The sequence below is a fragment of the Paramacrobiotus metropolitanus genome, unplaced genomic scaffold (genome assembly GCF_019649055.1).
Source record: "Paramacrobiotus metropolitanus isolate TYO unplaced genomic scaffold, Prichtersi_v1.0 Parri_scaffold0000016, whole genome shotgun sequence".
Classification (NCBI taxonomy): domain Eukaryota; kingdom Metazoa; phylum Tardigrada; class Eutardigrada; order Parachela; family Macrobiotidae; genus Paramacrobiotus; species Paramacrobiotus metropolitanus.
In genome coordinates, this window is record NW_026570236.1 from 531,673 (window position 1) to 553,418 (window position 21,746).

The following is a 21,746-nucleotide window of genomic DNA, read 5'->3' on the forward strand; positions in this document are numbered from 1 at the left end:
AATCGATGCACTGTTCATACCAAACAGTACTTACACTACACGGAGTACGAGTACAGTACATAGAAATCAATACAATACAGCAATACAATATAACAAGAAGTCCGTTTAACGATTTATCACGGATAAATACAGCTGCATGGTCTACGGAGGTACCACGCCATCCTATTTCGCGTTCCATGCATTTGTTCCATGCATGCGTTACGGCTGCCCCCTGGTACAACTACACGCCAAAATTGATAGTAAGCCTGTACTGCACAATTGTACGTTTGTAGTACTGTACCATTGCTAATAACATTATTATTATTGTAGTGTAGTACGCTGCTCACACAAAAACATCCCAACTGCAAAAGATTGCCGAAACCTTTCTAAAAGAACAACTGGTTTGTAAGTGAAACAGCTTAATTGTGTGGTTATCAAAAGTGATAAAATTTTGCTCAAAGCAAAAACAAGTTGTATAAAATATTTACAGCATTTCATGAAGTCCGGAAATTGGGAGAAGACTCGATCATGTACATTCTTCAAGACCTCAAATACTGTGATGCAACTGTTTGCCCGCTAGCGCAATGGATACTTTAATAATTTATGTTGAGATGCTACGTTAAGTAACCAACCAGTTACCGTGTATTGTACACCATGTGGCGTGCATGACGTAAGTTTCGAACTGGTTTCTTGCGACCGCTACTTACTTTTATGTCTGCAAGATATAAAATAATGTTATCATGTCTTCGTGTTTTAGAAGTTCTTTAACAACCTGAATACAGCTGCAGCCTACAAAGCAATTCGAAAATCGATAGAAGTATCGTTTTCTCCGGCCACATACTCGTACTGATTTCATTGCAGCAATTTTTGCGTCGCTATAGCCAGTAGTCTTACGGTTAATTATTTACAGGGCTGTGCATTCTTCAGCACTAATCTCACTAGCTAACCAGAAAATGGGACATTCTCGTTTGTTATTGTCTTTTCTGTTGGTGTTAACGATGACCCTGGCACTTTTTAATCATGTGGCAGCCGGAAATTCAAAACAGAGCGAAACCGCTCCTGTGGTTTCTCCGAAGAACGCCACTGGCACCGCGATCCCCGTTGCCGGAAAGGACAACTCGACGGGCACAATCAATCAAACCAAAGCGAAACCTCAAGTCAGGAACATACCTAGGCCAACAGGCTGAGCCCCCCAAGTGTGGCGCAAGAGCGTCGGTGTAATCGTTTCGCATACTTAGGTTCATGCTGGATGGTTCTGTGCCCACAACATTTTCGGTCCAGATTTAATATCAAAATGCAGCTGTACGTTATAACTTGTAAGTACTTTGAACTGTATTCAGTGTGTTGCAGCCTGCAGACCATAGAAAACCTCATGCTAGAACTGTCAATACATGTGATGCAGACCAGAAAAAAATGAAACGTGTTGCGTCCTTATAATGGAATACAGCACATTGATATTTCTACTTACAGAGTACAGTTACATTACGTAATAATGGAATGATAATAATAATGAAATAATAATAGGAGGATACGATTGCATATAATTTTGTCCTGCATTCACAATGATGTGTAGCGCACGGAACGTACTGATACGTACACTAATCGTAAATGAAAGTTCCAGTTTTGTTCCCTAAAATGGGACAATGCCAAACCCAAACTACAGCAAAACAATTGTAAGCGTTATCGCGCGTAGTCGTTGAAATGATAGTGACCAAGAATTATCGATCTATCCAGGCCATTAAATTTTACGCTTCAGTTTATTTCGTCAACGCTGTATGCCGCACCAATATGGGCTTTAAAAATATGTAGTGGTATTATACCAATGAAGATCTGTAAAACGCACTACGAGTAATGTATTATTAATTTGGTTTTACTCGCATAATACCGCGCATTTGTAACTGTCACTCTGGGTTACACAAAAGCGTCTCCCGCAGCAAATGCTTGTAAAATTGAGTTTTCACTTTCCAGTTCCTGTAAACTCAAAACTGGTTGTTCTTTCCTGTAAACTCAGAGCTGGTTGTTCTTCAGTGTAATTAGGTGTTCTGTCTGCTTTTTAGTAATTAAAACGATAAGCATTGACAGCAACCAGTTTTACAATGGTCGAATAATGTAAGAATGTACAAAAACCATAAGCCTGCCTGATCAAGGTATGGAAATGTAATGGTAACACGATTCATAAAATTTTAATTCTATTTCTGTATACAGTACTCGTAGATTTAGCCATAGACGGTGACAAGGTGCATAGCTCAACTTCTGTTGCCCAACTTGCACATGATACATGGTTAAGATGGTGTACCAGGAAGTAACCAGAAGGTTTCCTTCTCGCCTTTCCCCTACATTATAAGCAAATTGATAAATTTACTTGCACAGCAAATGCAACTATTAGCTTGTTATAATTTTGGCACCTTTGTAAGCAGTCTCCCGAAATGTGTTAAAAGTGCTCACCTTAATCTTGATCACACCGCGACTCTGCAGATTGAAGTTGTACTCCCGCGCCAGGCCAGCTGCTTCACCGCTAAGATGGATTTTCGTCGGAGCTCCGTGGCTTGCCATACGCGATGAAGTATTAATCGTATCTCCAAATCTAACATTTTCGAATACTTGTTTACTCATTTCACAGTCGCTTTAAGCCATTGTGATAATTGACAGTTTCATGAGTCAAGACTTAAGAGCACCAGTAAAGGTCACTCTCGCCTCTTACAAGCAGTAGCGAGGTCTCTTCAGTCCAACCACCGCCGCTACAATCGGACCGCAGTGGATGCCGCACTGCAAACCCATCATCTCCAGGCCTTTGGAGGCGAAATCGCTTTGTAGGCTCAAAGCTGTTTGGCACACTTGCTGGATGTGTTTAGTACCATTGCGAATGGGAAGCCCACTGGCCAGCTGAACAAAAACGGTGAAAGCAAATTATTATATCATTATTACGAATGCATCTTGCTAAACGTTCCAAGCCTTGTTTACCAAGTAGCTATCACCAATTGTTTCCAATTTGTACACATCGAAGCGCTCCACAACCTTGTCGAAGCTTCTGTACAGCTCATCAAGGAAGTTAACGACTTGAAAGGGTGTGGCGATGGCGACAAAATCACCGAATCCGTCGGTGTAGCTGACAAAGATGGTCACACAGTCGAATGTTTCCGGTAGCACTTCTTCACGAAGTCGAAGTAGCTTAACGATACTCCTGGAAAGCAATAGCAATAGTCTTATCTACTTCTTCCGAAACCTGGAAAGCAATAGCAATAGTCTTATCTACGTCTTCCGAAACCTTGTATCATTTGCTGTAATCAGCATAGGTACTTTGCTGTAATCAACATACTACTGACCGAAAATTTAACTGTAAACTTCAGCGGACGTTTTTCGAAGACTACTTGGTGCTACGATAAAATTCGTGAATGCCATCTATAACAGTTTTAGCCGTCGTCCTGCCGTCGATACAGTATTAACAGAGCCAGAATTATACGCAAATTCGATTAATTTACACAATTCACTCTTGAGTGAGTCTTGACCAACCGTGGAAGCATTTCGTTCAGTAGCTCATCGCAGCGTGCTTGTTCGGCAATCAGCTCCTGAGTGCGCAGCCCAACCAAGTGTTCCAAATTCTCAGCGTGCGCTTCCAAGCGTTTAAGTAAGTTATCCAGCAGATTTCCGCTCCCTCCGGTGACCTTGCGCAAGGTGGACCGCAGTGCGGTACTATTGGGCCGCGCCCGGGGATCCTCACTCCAGGCGTTAATAATCAGCTCCTTTAGCTTCATAAATCCCTTCTGCTCTTGATCAGCATAGAAAATTGGCCGCGTCTGGCCGTTTTTCACCATCTCCTTAGGGTCATCTTCAAAAGTTTGCGTCTTAATGCGATTATTACGTAGCCGATTTTGGTATACATCGATTTCAAGACTTCGTGAAGTTTTACCGATCATTTCTCCGTCAAGATTCGTAGTGGCACTGAAGGGTTCATAGTCAGTGACCAACTGATATGCAATCAAGGAAAAAGAGTAGATGTCAGACTGCGGACTTGGTTGGCCTCCGCGGAGAACTTCCGGAGCGGACCACTGAGTGGAAAAAGGCCGCAAGTTGATACCGTACATCATGCCCATTATACGCTCGTGCGCTAGGTCGTCAATTTTCAAGCAAAAGCGCTTGTCCAGCACACATTTGGACGGTTTAAGGTTGCCGTGATACTTTAAAGCTGATGCATGAATAACATACAGCCCCTGAAAATTATTTGCATTGACTGAAATAAAATAAGATGCCGCACGGCAGCAGCGCGTTTGACCTTTGCAAAATTAAGTGATACGTTTAGCTTGCACAGTTATTTACCTCAGCCAAATCGGACAGCAATGACGTCTTTAATCCCCAGTCAATATTTCCTTGTTCCATCAAATCAGCTAGCGATCCCCGTTCACAGAACTCCTGCAGAATGACCGGCGGCACACTGGCTAAGACAATGCCTAAAAGTCTGTTGACGTTCGGATGATGTATGTGCGTGATCTGCAAATATATTCTCATGGCTGAACGTCAAAGGCAGTTTTATCGAAAAGCATGAACGAACCTGCCGAACTATGCGTGCAAAAGCACGGCTCTGCATAACCCGGGCAAAATTAACCCGGGTGGCGGTGACCCCTACGGGCAGACGCGGTGAACTTCCGATACCCACAAAACCGACAACATGGACGATCACTTTCTGCCTGGTTTTGCTTGTTACGGATTTGTCAGAATCTTCTTCACGAACGGCTATGGATTTGGCTTCGGAGTTGGTTAGAACTGCCGGGTCAATTATCCACTTCTCAATATCATGAGAACGTCGCTGAACGCTGTCCACAGAATTTTGTTTTAACTCAAATATGAATTAAGGTTTATGAAATTCGAAGATATGGAAATGTTCTTGTAAGCCGTCTTACATAACGGCAACAGCAGCAATCAATGCGAAAAGAAGAAAGAAGAGCGGCACACCCAGACCAACGGCAATGGCTGTCATAAGGTTGCAGTTTTCGCCACGCAGTCCGCAAGCCGGTATATCGGGCGGATGCTGTCCATCTGGTGTGCGCCAGCGCACCGGACGAGTAGGATCTTCCACCCAGCCCTTGTGGTTGTTTGTACTAAGCCGCATTACGGTCTGCAACAGGTCATTATTTTGAAAATGATTGCGAGGGCTAATACGAGCATAGAAATTTAAGACTACGATGCACAGAATTCAAGGTTGATTACGGGTCACACTTGAGGCACCTAGGTAAAACTACCTGAAATTTAAGCGACGCCAGATCGAACTGCTGTATTTCCATGTTGATAACCCGCATGCCAAAAGGATTCATAGCCACGGTTTGACCTGCGAGCTCGAAACTACGGTGAAACATATTACGCGCCAACCGTTTAACGTCGAATGGGGCCGAATCATTGGACAGTCCCATCGTTTCGTTGAGCACCTGAATCAAAAGTCTCGATGGTAAGACAATTCTGGGTAATCGTGTAACATCTTGTTGCTGGATTTGCATCGGCATTCGGCAGACTGATCGGCTTACAGTCGTTTGCTGGCGTTCGTTTGCACAAACAATTCGACTTCACGAAAACCAAGCACCTCATAGTATGTGATCTGCTTACCATGGAAGTTGCTTCAAGTGCTTCGTAGGCCGATATCATCAGTTCCGCACCCTGCATAAAAATCGGTTGTCAATTCATACAACACACTGTACACTGGGTTGGCCTATCTGAAACAGGGACGCTAACGACATTATTTTTGTTGTGAGTATTGCGACCGAGTCTGTGATCTTTTGTTGACATACAACTATCATGTATTATGCATTGTGCATTTATGAGCCGCAGGGCCCCTTGAGATTACAGTACGACTTACGATACTTTAACGGCTTTGTTTGGGTGCCTCTTTCCCGGTTGTAAAAGGAAACCACAAAATGTTAACGGTGAAAATTTTACCTTTCCAAAGTCCTTGACATCGTCTTCATTACGTGGGCCAAACTCTTTTTCCCAAATTTTTATCGCTTCCTCAATGACGCTCTCAAGATTAGTCCAGTTTAGAGCTTCAGGAATAAGTTGAAAGTAATTAGGAAATGCCGCTAAAATTTTCTGTAATAACGTCAAACAGTGCAGGTATACGATACGTTCATTATTACTACTCGTACTATAGATAACCACCGCCAATCTCCAGTACTGAACGCATTTCAGTCTAATTGGTGCGGAGAGGCGATGACGATATTACAAGGTCAAAGCCTCAAGTTGCCTGCTACAACACTAAGCAGTTTTTTTTAGAACTGTCCTAGCTATTGACATGCTATACGGAAGATGCACTACATCACTCTAGTACTGTTTTATAGTCACCATTGTACGGTACAGCACAATTTTTTACATACGCGTACAATTACAGTAACTCAAAAATAATGATTACATAAAGCAGAGTACAGACTACAGAGTATACAGTATTAAAAACGCTTCAGCTATTTTTTTCCCAGTTTTCCGGGAAAAGTGCCCCCAACACAAGGGCAGTGGTCTAACAGCCTTCCGTCGCCCTTATGGTCAGCGATACGCGACTGTGAGTCTGCGCCACTGCTAATGTACATAATAACTTTATTTTGACGTTTACCTCGTGGTTCGGTTCGCTTGCATTGTATTCCAGAGGAACTTCTACAGGAACCTCGATCAAATACTGATGGATAAAAACCTGTATTCGTAGTTAGTAATAACAATCTCAGTCGTTATTCTTCGTCATTCTTAGTATCTGACTTTGTTGTTACTTACGTAATCACCACTGGTCATCCCTAAATCGTATGCGGTTGCCTACGAAAAGGGTTAATTTAGGTATCTCTTATTATCTCCTACTGATTCTTATTTATCTGCTTAAATTTGGTACGGTGTTTTTCTACAGATACATGATTTTTTCCATATTTACAAAATAGTTCACTAACCGCGAATTGCTTCTGCTGGCGTCCAAGAGTGCAAACGATCATAACTGAAGCAGATTAAGGTGTGTGGTCACATGAATGGGCTAAATTTTTATAGTAGCATACAGATACCGGTAGTCAGCTTATCAAACTACCCGAAGCATTAATGAAATTAATAATACTAAATGCAATAACTTATAATTATAATAATTATTGATTGTTTGTAGAATAATAACTGTAAAAAATGGCAGTGACAACTACATGTACGAGTATTAATCATAATAACGATAGGTGTCTGCCGTATTTATAGAAGTATCTCTATCTGTCATACGTTGTCTTACCGCGGCTGTAGTTAGAAGCGTCCAGTAATGGCTGTACCGCCCAATGTTTCCCACTGTTAGAGTCGGCCATAAACTCCTTGTACTGAATATTATAAATTTTACCGTCTGGAAGCGGATGCTGGGCCACATATTCAATAGTCTTTTTGGCTCCAAGGCATTGCTGATAATTTCGTTGCCCATAACCCACACCATGCAAATCTGATAGTTGGTCATTAATGATTGCAATGTGTAGCCACTTCCATCGGAGCAGAAAACCGCTTAGCGCCTGACCAAACGCGCCAATATCTGCCATGGAGAATGACACCAGCGTCGGGTACCTGTTCTTGTCCTCATAAAATTTTTGGTCGGCGTCAATGCTAGTTCATAAAACGTACCTAATTATCTGCCGTTATATCAAAAACAATCAAGGGAAAAGGAAGCAGAAGTTTCGCTTGTGTGTACTTACAATGGAGTGATAAGGACGTGTACTTCTGAAAACAGCAATATGACCTGGGTCAAAAAAAAGTATGTTGATGTTGCAAATGATGCTGCATTTAAAAATAATATAAAACCATGTTTCACTAATAAAAAAGGGCCGAAATGGCTAATACACATTCAAGTATGACGTGCTACAGCATTACCGTTAAGAAATGGTGCAATCAATTTGTACATTGTTTCGGGACACGCTGGAAAATAGAAGACATTATGATTTATTCTGCTAAACCGGCATATAGTTCGTTAGATCGATGCTTATTTCGTTCTCTGCTTCGCCGAAGGACCATCACGTGAACGTGATCATTTCAGCGGGTGGCTGCGCGGACAGTTACAATTAAAGATTTTTGCCTTACCCGTGGACAGAACTATGGTAGGTTCTTTTCGCTTTTCATCCAAAGTTCCGTTTCCATAAAGTTCAGCAAGTTTTGGCAGAGTCTCATCGTTTTCCTTATTTTGTGACTCACAAATAACGCTTGTGTTCAGGTCGACCATGTGATAGGTGAAGTCCTTGTACAACAAAGGGTATTTCTGGCTTAGGTCTTCCAATGCCGCTCGAATGGTCGACACCACCGGTTTTGTGCCGACGTCCCGTGCACCATTAGCACTTAAGGAAATGACCCTTAAGTGACCCTGACAAACGTGATACATTACTGCACCGAGAAGGACGAACCCGATGACCTTATACCGGCTGACCAACAGCTCCATTGCTGCGTATATGCGGCCGTTCACATATATGATGAACAACGTAAAATGCACTGAATAAACATAAACAAAATGCGGATAATCTCCTGAACATCCACTGCAGCTTCACAAATATAGGCGAATCTTGTGCGGTGATACCGAACAAATGATCGGACGGATTCCGAAGCAGGCGCATTGTGCCGAAGCGGAATGTGAATTATACCAGCAGAATTAAATTAGCAGGTTATAACACAGTTATTGCTTCCTCGATGCACAAATGCACAGAAGGCATCGAACCAGGAAAACTTTGGAAGAGGTTCTAAATGCAAAAGTACGGTAAACAGATTACACGCTGGTTAGGGAGTAAATCTGGTTAGGGAGTAATTATTATCGACCACATAATGTACTGATCAACTGAAAACAACGGAACAAATACGGAACCATTCCGATAGAAACGGAGCCATCGTTTTCTGCACACGCATTTCTGTTTGCATAAGCGCGTGAAGATGGCAGCACAATTAAATTGTTGAACTGTAACTGCTTTAATTTTATAACGCAGTATTGGAGAATATTTTATCACCGGGTCAAAATGAGCAAATTTTCTCCCGACATTTGTCGTGGCACATGTTTTTATCGAGGGTGATTCAATTTGTGGAACAACCGGAAGACATAATTATAATTATCCGATTATCCCAGGCAGGTTATCCAAGTGAATGTAAATCCGAATTAATAAAACCAGTGTAACAAGCACTGATTGACAGAATATTTCCGAATTCTTGGACGCATTTAATAAAATCACTTCCGGTATTTTTCGACCGTCTGACAAACAGAACATATACGAGCATCGCCGCTGTCGGTCGGAAAAATAAGAAGAAAACTTTTACTGACATCCAAGCATGTAACTATTTGCTGTTTAAAAATAAAATACAATTGTATTACAAAACGGCAAGCATTTACAGAAAACTTAAGGACATGATAATGCAGTGATGCGCTATATGCAGAATCTCCGCACATCCAATAAATCATATAAATGTTAGCAAGATCATCACCAAATATAGACCGATTGATAATAAGAATTACATATAAAGTCATCATAGCCCTTTTACACCAATATTCGATTATCCTAATTTAGCATTTTTTTCACCGGTATTTCACGCCCACTCGTTTCTCTTACCATCGCTCACATCCCAGCAGTGTACCGGTATGCTTTTCTGTGTCCCATACCCCCATTACTCCCGAGAACGATTGGGAATCAAATCCATTATCCATTCAAACGTTCACATGCCGTGCCCGATCCCAGGCTGGTGTGTATTAATATTGAACCCAGATATTACATGAAATTACAAAAAAAAGAAGTCATAAATGTCAAAGGAATTTAACATGAATAAGTGGTTCACTGCCTGTCTCTTGTACGGATTTCTGGATAGGCATCAAGCTGAACGTCAATGCATTCAAGAACAACTGCGTCATTATATGAAAAGCAGTAGCCGGCCGTTTTCTACACTAATCAATATACATGTATCGACTAATGCAATAACAGCGAAATCTAATTACTGTATATGGTTTTAAAATATACTTACGATAATAAATAACATCCGGGAAAAAAAATTATGTGCGATGCATACACGGCACACTGTTTCACTGTGTATCTATAAACGATAAGCAGAGTCAATAACGCATTCCCGGTTCTATTCCGAAAAAAACTGTTTTCATATGGTTTCGACATCTCTAGCATGCCCACAAAAATCTGGCAGGGCGGGTGTTGCTTAAGTTTGACGCAACTCAGAGCAGATCGTACAAATTAAAACTATCCAAATAAAACCTTAAATTTATTTTCTATCCAAGCGCATTTAAGACGTCAGTATGCGTGTCTCGAGGAAGACATAGTCAACAGAGATATGCAATACATACAAAGCAAAGGACAAAACAACACCCATCCTGTCGGCGTCTTACGGGCACCGGGCACGCCGAAATGTTGACCCCGCAATGATCGAACCAATGGTGTACAGAATTATACAGCAAAAAAAAGTGAAATCCGGGTGGTAAAACTATCATCCTAGGCCTGTTGGCAAACATAAGCGACGTAAGGAAGTGGTTACATCATTATCATCACTTTCGAAAATGGCACGTCACTAATCAAAATTTTTGTAGTATCTGTATTTTTGTTTTATCTGTAGTTGTACTGTGTATATAGAGTGCAGCGATGATACACAGCAAATACCCTTTTGGGATTGGCATGGTTATTTTTGAAAAAGAAAGTGCCATGCTCATACTACATTAAAATACAATTCCTGTCCACAGGAAGGTATCACCGGAAATGTGTGACATTGCCCATATCATATTCTGTTGTGAGGTACCATTTACTGTACGACTTTACAATGGGGCAGAAGGGCATTATTGAATGCAATCATTTATTTAAATGTGCGACTATGATAAAAACGTGTCAGCCACTGAAGGTTGTGTTTGTCAAATTACGTCGCTACCGAAGTGCAAATATATATATGCTTGTCAGCTCAAGTCGAAAACGTCTACTGGCATGGGTAGTCAAAAAGTATAACAACATAACTTTACTACGTATATCGCATATATCTATATCATGTACAAGTATAAGTACTGTATTAATTATACCAGTGTAATTTTTGTAACATTAAAGATAACTTGAAGTTAATTTAAATTTTGATTGGAACACCTTGTAAGTGCAGAAATAGCTCTGTCGCGAAATCAGCCGATTTATGTTTAATTCACTAATTTATTAGATTACTCTTGCAATCTTGCGTTGATTAGTTTGTTTAGTAATTACTGGTAAGCCAGCGGAAATATAAACAAACGAATACATAGTATCGCGGAGAATAATAGTAAAATACCATTTGCCAGCTGGTTAATGTTCTAGTATAGTAAAGTTACTAGACTACGACCTACGTTACTATTTAACAGTAACGTGTAATTTAGCAAACAGCAGCGCGGGGACCGGAAGTTGACTGAACTTATAATTGGGGATTTTCCTTCTCGTTTGTACACTGTACAAGCACGTGCGGTACTTGCATAGATTGAATGCAAGTACTGCTTTTACCATTCGAAGGCACACAATCCAAAACTCGCTAGCGTTATCGCTATTCGCCGGTGCCTGCTGTGATCTTCCGCGTTTCCGATGGAAAAGCCAGCTTCGGTGAATGCACATTATTTTATAGAGCAAAAGTTTTTAAGACCGACAGCTTAAGGCATAACTGTCCGCATACTGCAGTTTTTACTACGATAGCGCCAGCGGTAATGTAAAGTAGTAGATTCAGATTTGATGTATGTACGTACGAGTACATCGTATACCTTTTGAAAGCGTAATTATCAAATGATGAACATCAGCTTAAGGCATTAGCTTGTTTTCGTTCTGCAGCTGTTTTTCCCGCACAAGAAATTATAAAGAGCGGAGCATGCGTACAGACGTTTTATTTATGAAATTTTGATACATTTGTTGCTTTTGTGTGAGACATTTTGTGTACAACGGGATATCAGTCAACATGGCGGATAAAACATCCGAATGTACGAAAAAACAGTGCGATGATAAGTGCAACCATTTCGGTAAGCCGAATCCAAAAAACGGATGGTATCTGCGTGATACCATTGTGAACCGCTACGAAGAGAATAAAACCGAGCCTCCGGAATATCTCACCGATGAGCAGATCTATTTGGAAACGGAAGCCATCATTTCGTGGGTACGTTGTACGCTGGGTTCGTATATCTCTTTACATAATTCGCTGCTGACTTGATGTAAATTATAAATTCGAGCCATTTCGAAATAATATTTCAGGAAATGGTAATTGTTTTCGTGGCATCATATTCGTTAAACGTTTAAACAGAAATTATTTAATATTAAATCCGTGATGATAATTACGTCTCGCATACAAAACCAAGATCACTGCCGTTTTGTAATAAATTTTTGTCTAGATTTATTTGCCGGTTTTTGTGGCAGTGCAAATGCCTTCGAACGGTTTAGGTATGTTGTAACTTCATGAAAAATAAAAACTAACTCTTCATTTACATTCAGGTTGATTTGGGCAACAGTGATGACAAAACCGAAATCGAGAAGCGCATCCGAGCGGTTCGGAATATGCCAGTTTCCGTTGAAGTGGAATGCGATATCGATAAAGAAAAGGATGAGAAAGCATTGGACGAAAAGGTATGATCACCTATACCTTTTCGTCTATCGGGCATCACCTATACGTCTATCGGGCATCGAAATCAGCCGTAAGATGTATTTTCTTTCGCACTAGGCCGACAAATTCTTTGCTCATCATTTTCATCCTGGCGAAGTAATGCGTGTTGTGACGGAAGGAAGCGGCTACTTTGACGTCAAAGACCTGAATAATCGCTGGATTCGTCGCCCCTTAAGCAAAGGTCACTTCCACTTCCCACGGGCTACATATGTTATCAATTCATTATTGAGGCTAATTTGTAATTTATGCGTATAGGAGATATCTACATCATTTCATCAGGATGCTACCATCGTGTCTGTTTGGATACGAAGAAGAAGATGAAAGCCGTTATGCTGCACTATGATAAGAAAGGTCTCGAGCAGAAGTTCTGGCCGGAGTCCGAAACTGATCCAATGCATGTGCAGTACATTGAACGGATGAAGTGTCTACGCCGTTCCCTCAACTTCCAATATAAATCGCGCCCGGGATCCGTTGACTGTGATAAAACACTGAACCGGCCATAAAATATAACGTTGCAGTTCTGTTGTTTCGCTAAACATGGACAGCATTATGATACATTATAACATTTTTTTCCTTTCTTCTTCCAGATGATTTTACCAATTTCGCTTGCTAATTGTGTTAAATGTACGCAGCATATGCGCTCAACTACTCGTATGTTAGAATCGAATTGAATGTTCTTAAGTTTGATCCGCATATGAATTAAGCCGGTACATTTAGAAATAAAAGTAAGTCTTAATTATAACTGCCTTCTTCGCGTACATTTACTCATGCAACGCTGGTTTTGAACGTGTCATGCAAAATAAGACGATAAATTCGGGTGCATTTGGAAGCAACAAACTTCTTATCGCAATCTTTCATTGCAGTTGGAGATTTATTATCAACCAGATATCACGTACAAGAACGGAAATTTGAGGCAGCCCAAACGCGGTTCGCAATCGCACTATAATAGTTTTGAGATACATTTAATTTGCGATTCCTCACATAAACTGCATCACAATCACTGTCAAAACTCTCTTCCCGGTGATCCAGATCAACGCCGGGCAAATTACGGAAATTAGTGCGGGCTTTCAATTGGTTCGCCCTGAAAGGTCAATTGTAGATGTTCATTTCATCTTCATCATTGTTTTAGAAGAGCAGAGGCTACGTGTGTGACGAGCAGCCAGATATCTTCGGAAAGCTCCTTTGGGTTTTCCAGGCCCATAAAATGCCCGCCAGAATGTTTAGCAAACGAAACTGCTTTAGGAAAGATTCGTTTTGCGAAATCGTCCGGCGGTTGGATGCCTGCGAAAGTACCATGCAGTATTTACTTTTTGTAATTTGGCCACTATATAAAGCAAAGAATTATTTAATTTGAAAGCTAGCGTTGGCCTACTTGATTTTCGATACTTATTTATACGTAGTTTTACGAAAACTTTTCTTATCTTTCTGTTGAGATGGTCCAATTTGACAGATCATTAAATTCGCAATTTTGCCGGGACTTTGCCCTGAAAACTGCACCATTGCATATTTATTTTGTAAATTTATTATTCATTGCGAGTCGTATATTTCGCATAATAAGGCTTATTTCGGGTAATAACTTATAACGCGAGTTAAATTTATACTATGAGTATAGCTGGCAAAGGTGTTGTCAGTCTTCGGTACATACCGGGAGCTTCGTCGCGAAAATCCGTTAAAACAGCTGGTACTGGAACAATATACCTAAATTTAAAGCACATTGATTTTTGACATATTCTGTATTCAGGCAGATGGAACTTTGTGCACAGCCATAACCTTACGTTCACGCGAACTTACCGATAGCGTATCTGATCGGCCGGCTCGCATCCAAAATATCCACAGTTTTCCTTGTATATTCTTGCGGAAGTACCAATGGTATTAGTCCACCAGTACAACATGACATTGGTCAAAAGATCATTGAGATCGAAGTACTCATGCAGACCTCCATCGTCTTTGTAGATGTTTTCATAATGTCGAGTTTGGGATACTTGTTTGTCCATGATCCAGGCAGCCAGACCGGCCGGTGAATCCGACATAGCAGCCGCTAATCATAAAATAACCGATTCTTTGATATGTATTTATGTATACATGATCACAACATTTTACGGTGATTGGTGACCAAGCCTTTAAGATTCTCCAACAGCGCAAAATAATTACTATGTACAAAATTTACGCAGTTTATTAAATATTTTGCGAAAAATAATAAATTTTTATAGTATTCTGAATTCTCAGCCGTACTAACGGAATCCGGCTTGGTGCCATGTATATAAGCAAAACCGGAATCGCCTAACTGCCACATGATGTGTTTGAAGATAAGTTTCCGTTCTTCGCCGGGACTGACGACCAGCGAAGGAGCCAGCATTCCCAAAGCACTTTTCAGAAAAAAAGGCGCATTGGGCAGAAGTAAATAGATGGTCACTGACAGTCCAAGAACACTAAGAAACAAAACGCTCAATGTGACAATTTCAATAAACGGTGTGTCGATCTACAGATTTTACTTACTTCTTGGGATACATAATTGACTGGAATCGGCCAATGGCGACCCCCCAGTCAAGACCGTGAACAAAATATTTCTTAAAACCGAGTCTCTCCATCAGTTTTGCAAATATTCGTGACATATCTGCCATCGTCATTCCTAATACAAAACAAAAACCATTTGATGAATAGAAATGAACATGTTAGATTTTTTTCAAAAATTGTGCTACTATTACGATTCTGCTTTATTGATCAATATGCATAAAAAATGGTGCGACGGCTGATCGAAGAGTTTATGATTTCGTTTTTTTTCTGATCTGCGAACATTTCCATCGACGTTTAAAATTTGGCATACTGTACATGCACTTCATATGTAATCGTTCGTAGACGAAGTGTAGTATAACGGCTAATGGAGGCGCGGCGCTAGATTTGGACAAATTAGTTTTACGTATCACGGTATTAACGTCTTTAGAAAGTTACAAAATTTTTTTTCACAATGTTTTTCCAGTTTTAAAAGTAAAAGCATCTAATCGTTTAAAAGAAATTGTACCTGGAATTTCAGACGCGTCCGAGAATCCGAAACCGGGTAAAGAAGGCACAATAACTTCGCATGCCACTGATCGGCCACTGGGCAGTTTTCGTGGCTTCAGCAGTTCCGGAAACACTTTCCAGAATTCGAAAAACGAACCGGGCCAGCCGTGCAGCATTATGACAGGATAAATTTTCGTATTTTTTTCCAGTATTCTTGGTTTGGCGTGGACATAATGGATATTCAGACCTTCGATTTTTGTCTTGTAATGCGGAAATTCATTCAGTGACGCTTCGTGCTTTTTCCAGTTGTATTCGCTTTTCCAGTAATCGACTATCTGTATCGGTATAATTTTATTATAAACCTTAAACGCACTACAAATGAGTACTTCATAATTGTTATTCGAATTATGGCAAAAAGCCGGGTATTCCTCATTTTGGCTAATTAAGCGGTTCATATATATACTAAAAAAATGTATGCGATCCATATATATATATACTGTATAAAGGTACATAATTATTGTAAATTGCTTACTTTGCGCAGTACAGTGGGATTGAATCCGTACGTGAATTTCACTCCTACGATCGGCGCAACAAATCTGCTGCGATTTAGCCGAAGCTGCAGATCCGTAAGGTCTTCCTCCGGAATATTAATTTTGAAAGGATAAATTTCGTTATCTGGTTCTTCATCGCGACCAGCAATCCTCCAGAATGCTGGCTTAAAAGGAAATGATTTCTCTACCGGCGGCAAGGGATTAACGAGATCATACACGCCATCCGGGGCGATGAGAATAATAGAAAGCGCCAAAACAATAATGGTCAGGAATACTACGGCAGCTGTTCCGATAATACCCATGATATGATGTTAGTGTCCTCCGATCACGATATACTGTAGACTGAGTGTAGAGTACACTGTACAGTACTTACATGTAAAAACCAGGCACATGCAGTATGCAACGCGCGGGCCAGTTAATAAACATAATTTCCTTAGGACAACGCTTTAGCTTACATTTACAGTATATGCATATTTCGTATTCGCAACAAGACAGAACACAAAATAAAAGAGCGTTTCAATGCGGCAGGTAATACCAAAGGTATAGCTGTTGCTGTATTTTCGCTGCAAAATCCCGCAGCAGTAACACTGGTTAAAGGGTTATTTCCGTTGCCGCTGGGAGTGCTCACATTATTTTGTAAATGCATGATGGTTAAGCTTGCGCGCTTACCGCCCAATTGCAAGATTCACAAAGAATATAGATACGAGTATAACGCATAACAACTGCACTCGGATGTATCAAAAACTTACATTACTGTCGTATAAGACAGCATAATTTGCTATGTACAGTCAGTACAGATACATCGTCAACATTTATGATGCGCTACCAAAGTACCAACAGAATGCCTACATCATACTTTGTATCCAGGCCAAACGGATGCGATGCCAGAATACTACTTTAAGACCGAAATATCGCTACTTTTTAACGCGGTTATTTAGTGATTCCTTTTTATGTTCACCACTTCTTCCCGTTCGTATGTAATAAAAGCGACAGAATGCAGCGCCAATCCAGATCGGCAAATTCCGATGCGGAAAAAGATTCCCGTGGACGCCACGATACGTACAGTCCGACGCGGCGTGAAGCTTTTAGGAAGGCCAAGGAATTTAACGGTATTCCGCGTTGTGAATCCCCAGATCGGCAAAGTACCGTGAAAGACAAGGACACCGGAAAGCCACTGCGGCAATATGATTTTACTACCGTGAAAATGAGAAGATCAGCTTTCGTGACGACCTCCCCAAGACGTACAAGGATGGCGGAAGTCAAGCAGCACATTGGAATGCAGGCTCGTCTGATTCGAAACTTAACAAACAGCATTGGAATTACGAAAAAAAATAACAGCTGCTAATAACACGAGTATATAGATCTAAAAAGTTTCGCTATAACCGAAATGCTATAATGATTTGTCAGTGTAATCACGGGTTTTTATTGTAATTCAGTTTGTCAACAGTGATCAATTTTGTAACCATATTTATATGATTTTTATCAATCAGTGATTTGCAGTAATTTATAATTAATACAAAGTATGTCTCCCGCATTCGCGCAACGGCTTTTACATTACTGTATACATTGTACTGATTGTAGTACTACTCGTAGAAAGTAAAAAATAAAATTACATTACTTACGTATGAGATATGACAGCAATCGCTGCAACGCTAAGCGTTTAATATGGTTTTAAGCTAATATGAGGGTAGTGCAAACTGCAGTGTTAATACATAAGTATGTAGGTGCATATTGTAAATTTTATTTATTTTGAAATATCACAGTATTATGTCTACCATAAATTCTGTGCTTATGCTTTAACACGAGCGTCCTGAACGACAACTAAACATTAAATTTTGTCTTTCTGTAATTAACTTATGCCCAATAAGCTGACCGTGTAGCAAACGGCCAAAAAACGCTTCCAGGACGATTTAAAACTGATATCTATATAGTATAGTATAAATATACTAGTACAAGTACACGTAAACAGTCCACAATTCACGATCCATTTTTACACAGTACAACACATTATACTACTGTCTAAGCAGCATTTTTCACCCGCAATTGAAAATATTATTGAGTGCAAAAGCTCGTATTCTCCCATCGTGTTATTCAGTTCTTCTTACAAATTAAACTACAGAGTATGTTAATAAATTGGCAGTTTGGCATATAAGTACATTGCTTCAATAAGACCCAAAATAATATTAAACAGTTAGAACTAGCTAACATTATTATTGTGTGCGGTAATTCACGCACAGTATCCAAATACACAGGAAACTGTACGTAGCACTTATTTTTTATGTTTTCACAATGTAGTAGTATAAATCGAAAATCAGAATTTAACTAGTGAGAGCTCGTGGCCAAATATACCTTCAAAGTTTCGAAACCTTCAAAGTTGCTGCACAGGAGTTACGTAAATATATGATTACCATATTTCGATCTTTTGAAAAGTGGTAAAATTAATGTAAAATTTTGTAATATAATCTTTGTACGACTAATTATAGGCATAAATGCCCCTACGGTCTTTATTAATCGATGTTATTTTTGTACAATAATTAACAATAATTTTTTTGCGGATAGCCGATTGCTACAATTTAAAAATTACTAAGTAATGTACTTACAGCAGCCATACTACTTACAGTTATATTGCTGTACGCGCGCATGCTTTGTCATGACGAGTTTAAAATTTTTGAAATGCATTGCCTGCAGCGGTCAGTTTACAGCCCAGGCATGCGACTTTGAGTAACAAACACAGTTGTAATCACAAAAGCACTTCGATACAAAAATTGTATTGTTTCATACCATTTAGTGTCATATTGCAACACATATACTAGTGACCCCATAATTTAGTGACTGGAAAAGCGCCTTCAGGCTATTTAGTTAACTTCGACTGCAAAAATTTGTAACAAGTTATAGCAACTTTTTAGCTCTTCTTATAGTGCAATTTCAGTAATGTAAAATTTAGTCCATGACTTACAGTTAACATTGTAAAATAATGCTCTGATTAACGTAAGTACTTTCATGCAGTACTTCGAAGTATACGTATTTGCGCTTGCACGGTCAAATATGTCACAGCAACTTACCAACGAAAAACTTCCCGCAAAGTGCCAACAGAGTAACGGAAATAAACCGCATGCGAAAACTGGCTGGTATTTACGGGATACCATTCTGAATCGATATGAAGAGAACAAAACCGATCCTCCGGAATATTTAACCGATGAGCAAATTTATTTGGAAACGGAAAACATCTTGTCGTGGGTAAAATATTTATTTCGGTTGTTTTGAACTATCGGTATTAATCGATATTTGCTTGAGAAACTAGAGTAGCACTACGTCTGCTGGTATTGCCCGTTACGCTATCGCATAATTTTCGTAATAATTTTTTGTGCCCGAGCATAGTTTTACTGCTGTGACATTTGGTTTGAAAAGATTTGTAGATTAGAAATCTTTTGCCCAAGTGTAAAATATTTGAATATTCATTAGCTACAATTATCTAATAACATACATTTTATATAGATTGACCTAGGCAGTAAAGATGACCCGGTGGAATGGGAAAAACGAGCCAGAGCCGTTCGCAATATGCCGCTTTCTAAACATGTGGAATGCGACATCAGTAAAGAAAAGGATGAACAAGCGGTCCACGAAAAGGTTTGCAATGCAATACATTTTATTATAACTTCTATCCTTTTTTCGAGAAAAGATAAATTTCACCTTGGAACGCTACGTACCGTACATACTTACCTTTGTAATTCATATACATGATTTACCATGTACAATACACAAAGAATTTAACAACTTCGATCAAGGATTATCTTTTTTATTGGAAGCACCAACGATTTCTTATTCAACTTAACAGTATTATATTTTTTAACTTTAATGACTCGCTATCGTACTGATATATTGTACATAACTGTATTGTACACTTCCAGGATCGAGAAAGGTTGTTAATGCCCAGATGTCTACAAATGCAGCATAGTAATGGAGGTGTTATTATTTTTAAGTTTAGAGTAGCCGGTAATCAGGCATCTATCCATTATACTAATACTTACATTAGTTACATATGATGCATTTGTATATATGTATATCACACATACTTAAAATATAGTCAGTTTCCTCACTTTAATTTCCTGTTATTCTACGATACATAGATTACATAATAGTACATAGTGCTGCTTGTTAAGTTGCAATACCAAAAACTCACGGTAAATGTATCTGGTTTTTTCCATACAGGCTGATAAATTCTTTAATCATCATTTCCACGTGGGAGAAGTAATGCGAGTCGTGACAGAAGGAAGTGGCTACTATGATGTTATGGATTTGAACGGACGTTGGATTCGTCGCCCCATAAGCAAAGGTCATGCATTTTTCCATAAAAGCTTATTCGTTTTCCAAGTTTTGACAGAAAGAGCAAAATCATACGGCATTTTTTTTAAAGTTATTACAACGATTTTTGAAAGATACGGAGCCACTACTTTAATTTGATACTGAACTATTTAACAGCAGTCAACAACCTACCGCGTACCTAGTCACATGTAGCTAGAACTGCAAAATCGCAAATCGGTTACTGAATAACGTTCGTTTTAATTAATTAAGTTCGTTTAATTAATGTTCTGAAAACTTTTTCAACGCATTAAAGAGAAAGGCTAGTGCACTACAACTGAAAGGCTTTTTCCTTGATAAATCGCCCTAATGTGGCATATTTTTACGATCTGATTAGCATATTTCTTAATTATAATATATTAATTGGTTGTTATTTGCTTTTTTATGATGGGTTTTGATTTTTTCAAGACAGTGAATATTTGCAGGCGATGTTTATGTCATTCCATCGGGTTGCTACCACCGAGTCTGCCTGGATACAAAGAAACACCTGAATGTAGTCATGATGCATTACGATAAAAAGTCAACTGATCAATTTTTTTGGCCCGAGTCCCTAAATGATCCGGTATACATTGAGTACAATGAACGGATGAAATGTCTGCGCCGTTCGTTAAGTTTCCCGTACCAATCGCGACCGGGATTCACAGATTGTGTCAAGTCTTTAAACCGTCCGTGAAAACAGTGTGCTTAAGAAGTTGTAACTTTTATACCGCAAGTCTGCAAGACTTAATACAATGGGCAATCTCACCTTTACTTTGCTGCTTATCCTACAACAATTCCGGCATGGGAAATATTAAATAGGTGTATGACAGGAAATATGTGTATTCTTTTTAAACAATAAAAAACTAAACGAAGGACACGTGTACATACAGAAGAAACAAAAGCTCGCTGCACTAGTCAACAGTTCTCACTTATACAATTATGGCCTACCCTAGTGAAAACGGCATAATACAAAATACATGTAGCAGTTGTGGAGGCGCTTCGAGAAATGGTGGCTCCAGTAAGTAACACCGCCTAAAAATAGCATTCCTGAATGGAGATTTACTCCTTTTCCTTCTGAATTAACCCGGGGATGATTTTTGTACGGTATATTCTTCGGTTTTGCTCAAAATTGATAGTCACGAATAATACTTGATAGTACCTATGTAGTTTATGTTCCGTTCAATATATTAGGGAATTATGGAATAGGCTAAAGTCGATCTTCGGTCTGAATGTAAGTTTTATTTAACCTTTTAAAGCTGTTTTAGAAAGCTCGGTAAGAGTATTCCATAT

At 39.5% G+C, this 21,746-nt stretch overlaps 4 protein-coding genes and 1 long non-coding RNA gene across 5 annotated transcripts; 3 read left to right on the forward strand and 2 right to left on the reverse strand.

Moving 5' to 3' along the window:
- The first annotated feature begins 283 nt into the window (after nt 1-283).
- LOC129585191 (uncharacterized) lies at nt 284-1,405 on the forward strand. Its single transcript, XR_008689976.1, has 3 exons — nt 284-384; nt 470-649; nt 737-1,405. It is a non-coding gene; the product is annotated as an uncharacterized LOC129585191 (long non-coding RNA).
- Nucleotides 1,406-2,015: 610 nt separating this feature from the next.
- On the reverse strand, nt 2,016-9,640 carry LOC129585189 (atrial natriuretic peptide receptor 1-like). The gene is made up of 20 exons (XM_055477781.1): nt 9,584-9,640; nt 8,032-9,209; nt 7,825-7,869; nt 7,650-7,674; nt 7,205-7,560; nt 6,888-6,931; nt 6,721-6,759; nt 6,566-6,643; nt 5,902-6,051; nt 5,572-5,622; nt 5,214-5,396; nt 4,875-5,089; nt 4,526-4,787; nt 4,294-4,464; nt 3,887-4,187; nt 3,490-3,805; nt 2,941-3,160; nt 2,681-2,862; nt 2,425-2,563; nt 2,016-2,312 (listed from the first exon to the last, which is right to left on the reverse strand). Exons 2-20 carry the CDS (start codon nt 8,381-8,383, stop codon nt 2,262-2,264), a joined length of 3,180 nt encoding a protein of 1,059 aa, XP_055333756.1. The 5' UTR covers nt 8,384-9,209; nt 9,584-9,640; the 3' UTR covers nt 2,016-2,261.
- Nucleotides 9,641-11,541: 1,901 nt separating this feature from the next.
- Nucleotides 11,542-13,309, forward strand: LOC129585232 (acireductone dioxygenase-like). Its single transcript, XM_055477840.1, has 4 exons — nt 11,542-12,066; nt 12,399-12,530; nt 12,625-12,748; nt 12,823-13,309. Exons 1-4 carry the CDS (start codon nt 11,872-11,874, stop codon nt 13,068-13,070), a joined length of 699 nt encoding a protein of 232 aa, XP_055333815.1. The 5' UTR covers nt 11,542-11,871; the 3' UTR covers nt 13,071-13,309.
- Nucleotides 13,310-13,413: 104 nt separating this feature from the next.
- Nucleotides 13,414-16,650, reverse strand: LOC129585230 (epoxide hydrolase 1-like). The gene is made up of 7 exons (XM_055477838.1): nt 16,100-16,650; nt 15,587-15,902; nt 15,064-15,196; nt 14,800-14,996; nt 14,359-14,605; nt 14,213-14,265; nt 13,414-13,848 (listed from the first exon to the last, which is right to left on the reverse strand). Exons 1-7 carry the CDS (start codon nt 16,418-16,420, stop codon nt 13,685-13,687), a joined length of 1,431 nt encoding a protein of 476 aa, XP_055333813.1. The 5' UTR covers nt 16,421-16,650; the 3' UTR covers nt 13,414-13,684.
- Nucleotides 16,651-18,083: 1,433 nt separating this feature from the next.
- LOC129585231 (acireductone dioxygenase-like) lies at nt 18,084-21,346 on the forward strand. The gene is made up of 4 exons (XM_055477839.1): nt 18,084-19,355; nt 19,614-19,745; nt 20,328-20,451; nt 20,903-21,346. Exons 1-4 carry the CDS (start codon nt 19,119-19,121, stop codon nt 21,148-21,150), a joined length of 741 nt encoding a protein of 246 aa, XP_055333814.1. The 5' UTR covers nt 18,084-19,118; the 3' UTR covers nt 21,151-21,346.
- Nucleotides 21,347-21,746: the final 400 nt, after the last annotated feature.

What these genes read in the sequence shown, in the direction of transcription:
- LOC129585232 (XM_055477840.1), top strand. Translation starts at nt 11,872, where the DNA reads ATGGCGGATAAAACATCCGAATGTACGAAAAAACAGTGCGATGATAAG. An exon ending in CGGAAGCCATCATTTCGTGG is followed by an intron (nt 12,067 to 12,398) that starts GTACGTTGTACG and finishes ATTTACATTCAG; the next exon opens with GTTGATTTGGGCAACAGTGA. An exon ending in AGAAAGCATTGGACGAAAAG is followed by an intron (nt 12,531 to 12,624) that starts GTATGATCACCT and finishes CTTTCGCACTAG; the next exon opens with GCCGACAAATTCTTTGCTCA.
- LOC129585189 (XM_055477781.1), bottom strand. Translation starts at nt 8,383, where the DNA reads ATGGAGCTGTTGGTCAGCCGGTATAAGGTCATCGGGTTCGTCCTTCTC. An exon ending in GATTGCACCATTTCTTAACG is followed by an intron (nt 7,675 to 7,824) that starts GTAATGCTGTAG and finishes TGCTGTTTTCAG; the next exon opens with AAGTACACGTCCTTATCACT. An exon ending in TGCTGTCCGATTTGGCTGAG is followed by an intron (nt 4,188 to 4,293) that starts GTAAATAACTGT and finishes AATAATTTTCAG; the next exon opens with GGGCTGTATGTTATTCATGC.
- LOC129585231 (XM_055477839.1), top strand. Translation starts at nt 19,119, where the DNA reads ATGCAGTACTTCGAAGTATACGTATTTGCGCTTGCACGGTCAAATATG. An exon ending in CGGAAAACATCTTGTCGTGG is followed by an intron (nt 19,356 to 19,613) that starts GTAAAATATTTA and finishes CATTTTATATAG; the next exon opens with ATTGACCTAGGCAGTAAAGA. An exon ending in AACAAGCGGTCCACGAAAAG is followed by an intron (nt 19,746 to 20,327) that starts GTTTGCAATGCA and finishes TTTTCCATACAG; the next exon opens with GCTGATAAATTCTTTAATCA.
- LOC129585230 (XM_055477838.1), bottom strand. Translation starts at nt 16,420, where the DNA reads ATGGGTATTATCGGAACAGCTGCCGTAGTATTCCTGACCATTATTGTT. An exon ending in ATCCCACTGTACTGCGCAAA is followed by an intron (nt 15,903 to 16,099) that starts GTAAGCAATTTA and finishes ATACCGATACAG; the next exon opens with ATAGTCGATTACTGGAAAAG. An exon ending in GCCGATCAGATACGCTATCG is followed by an intron (nt 14,266 to 14,358) that starts GTAAGTTCGCGT and finishes CTTTAAATTTAG; the next exon opens with GTATATTGTTCCAGTACCAG.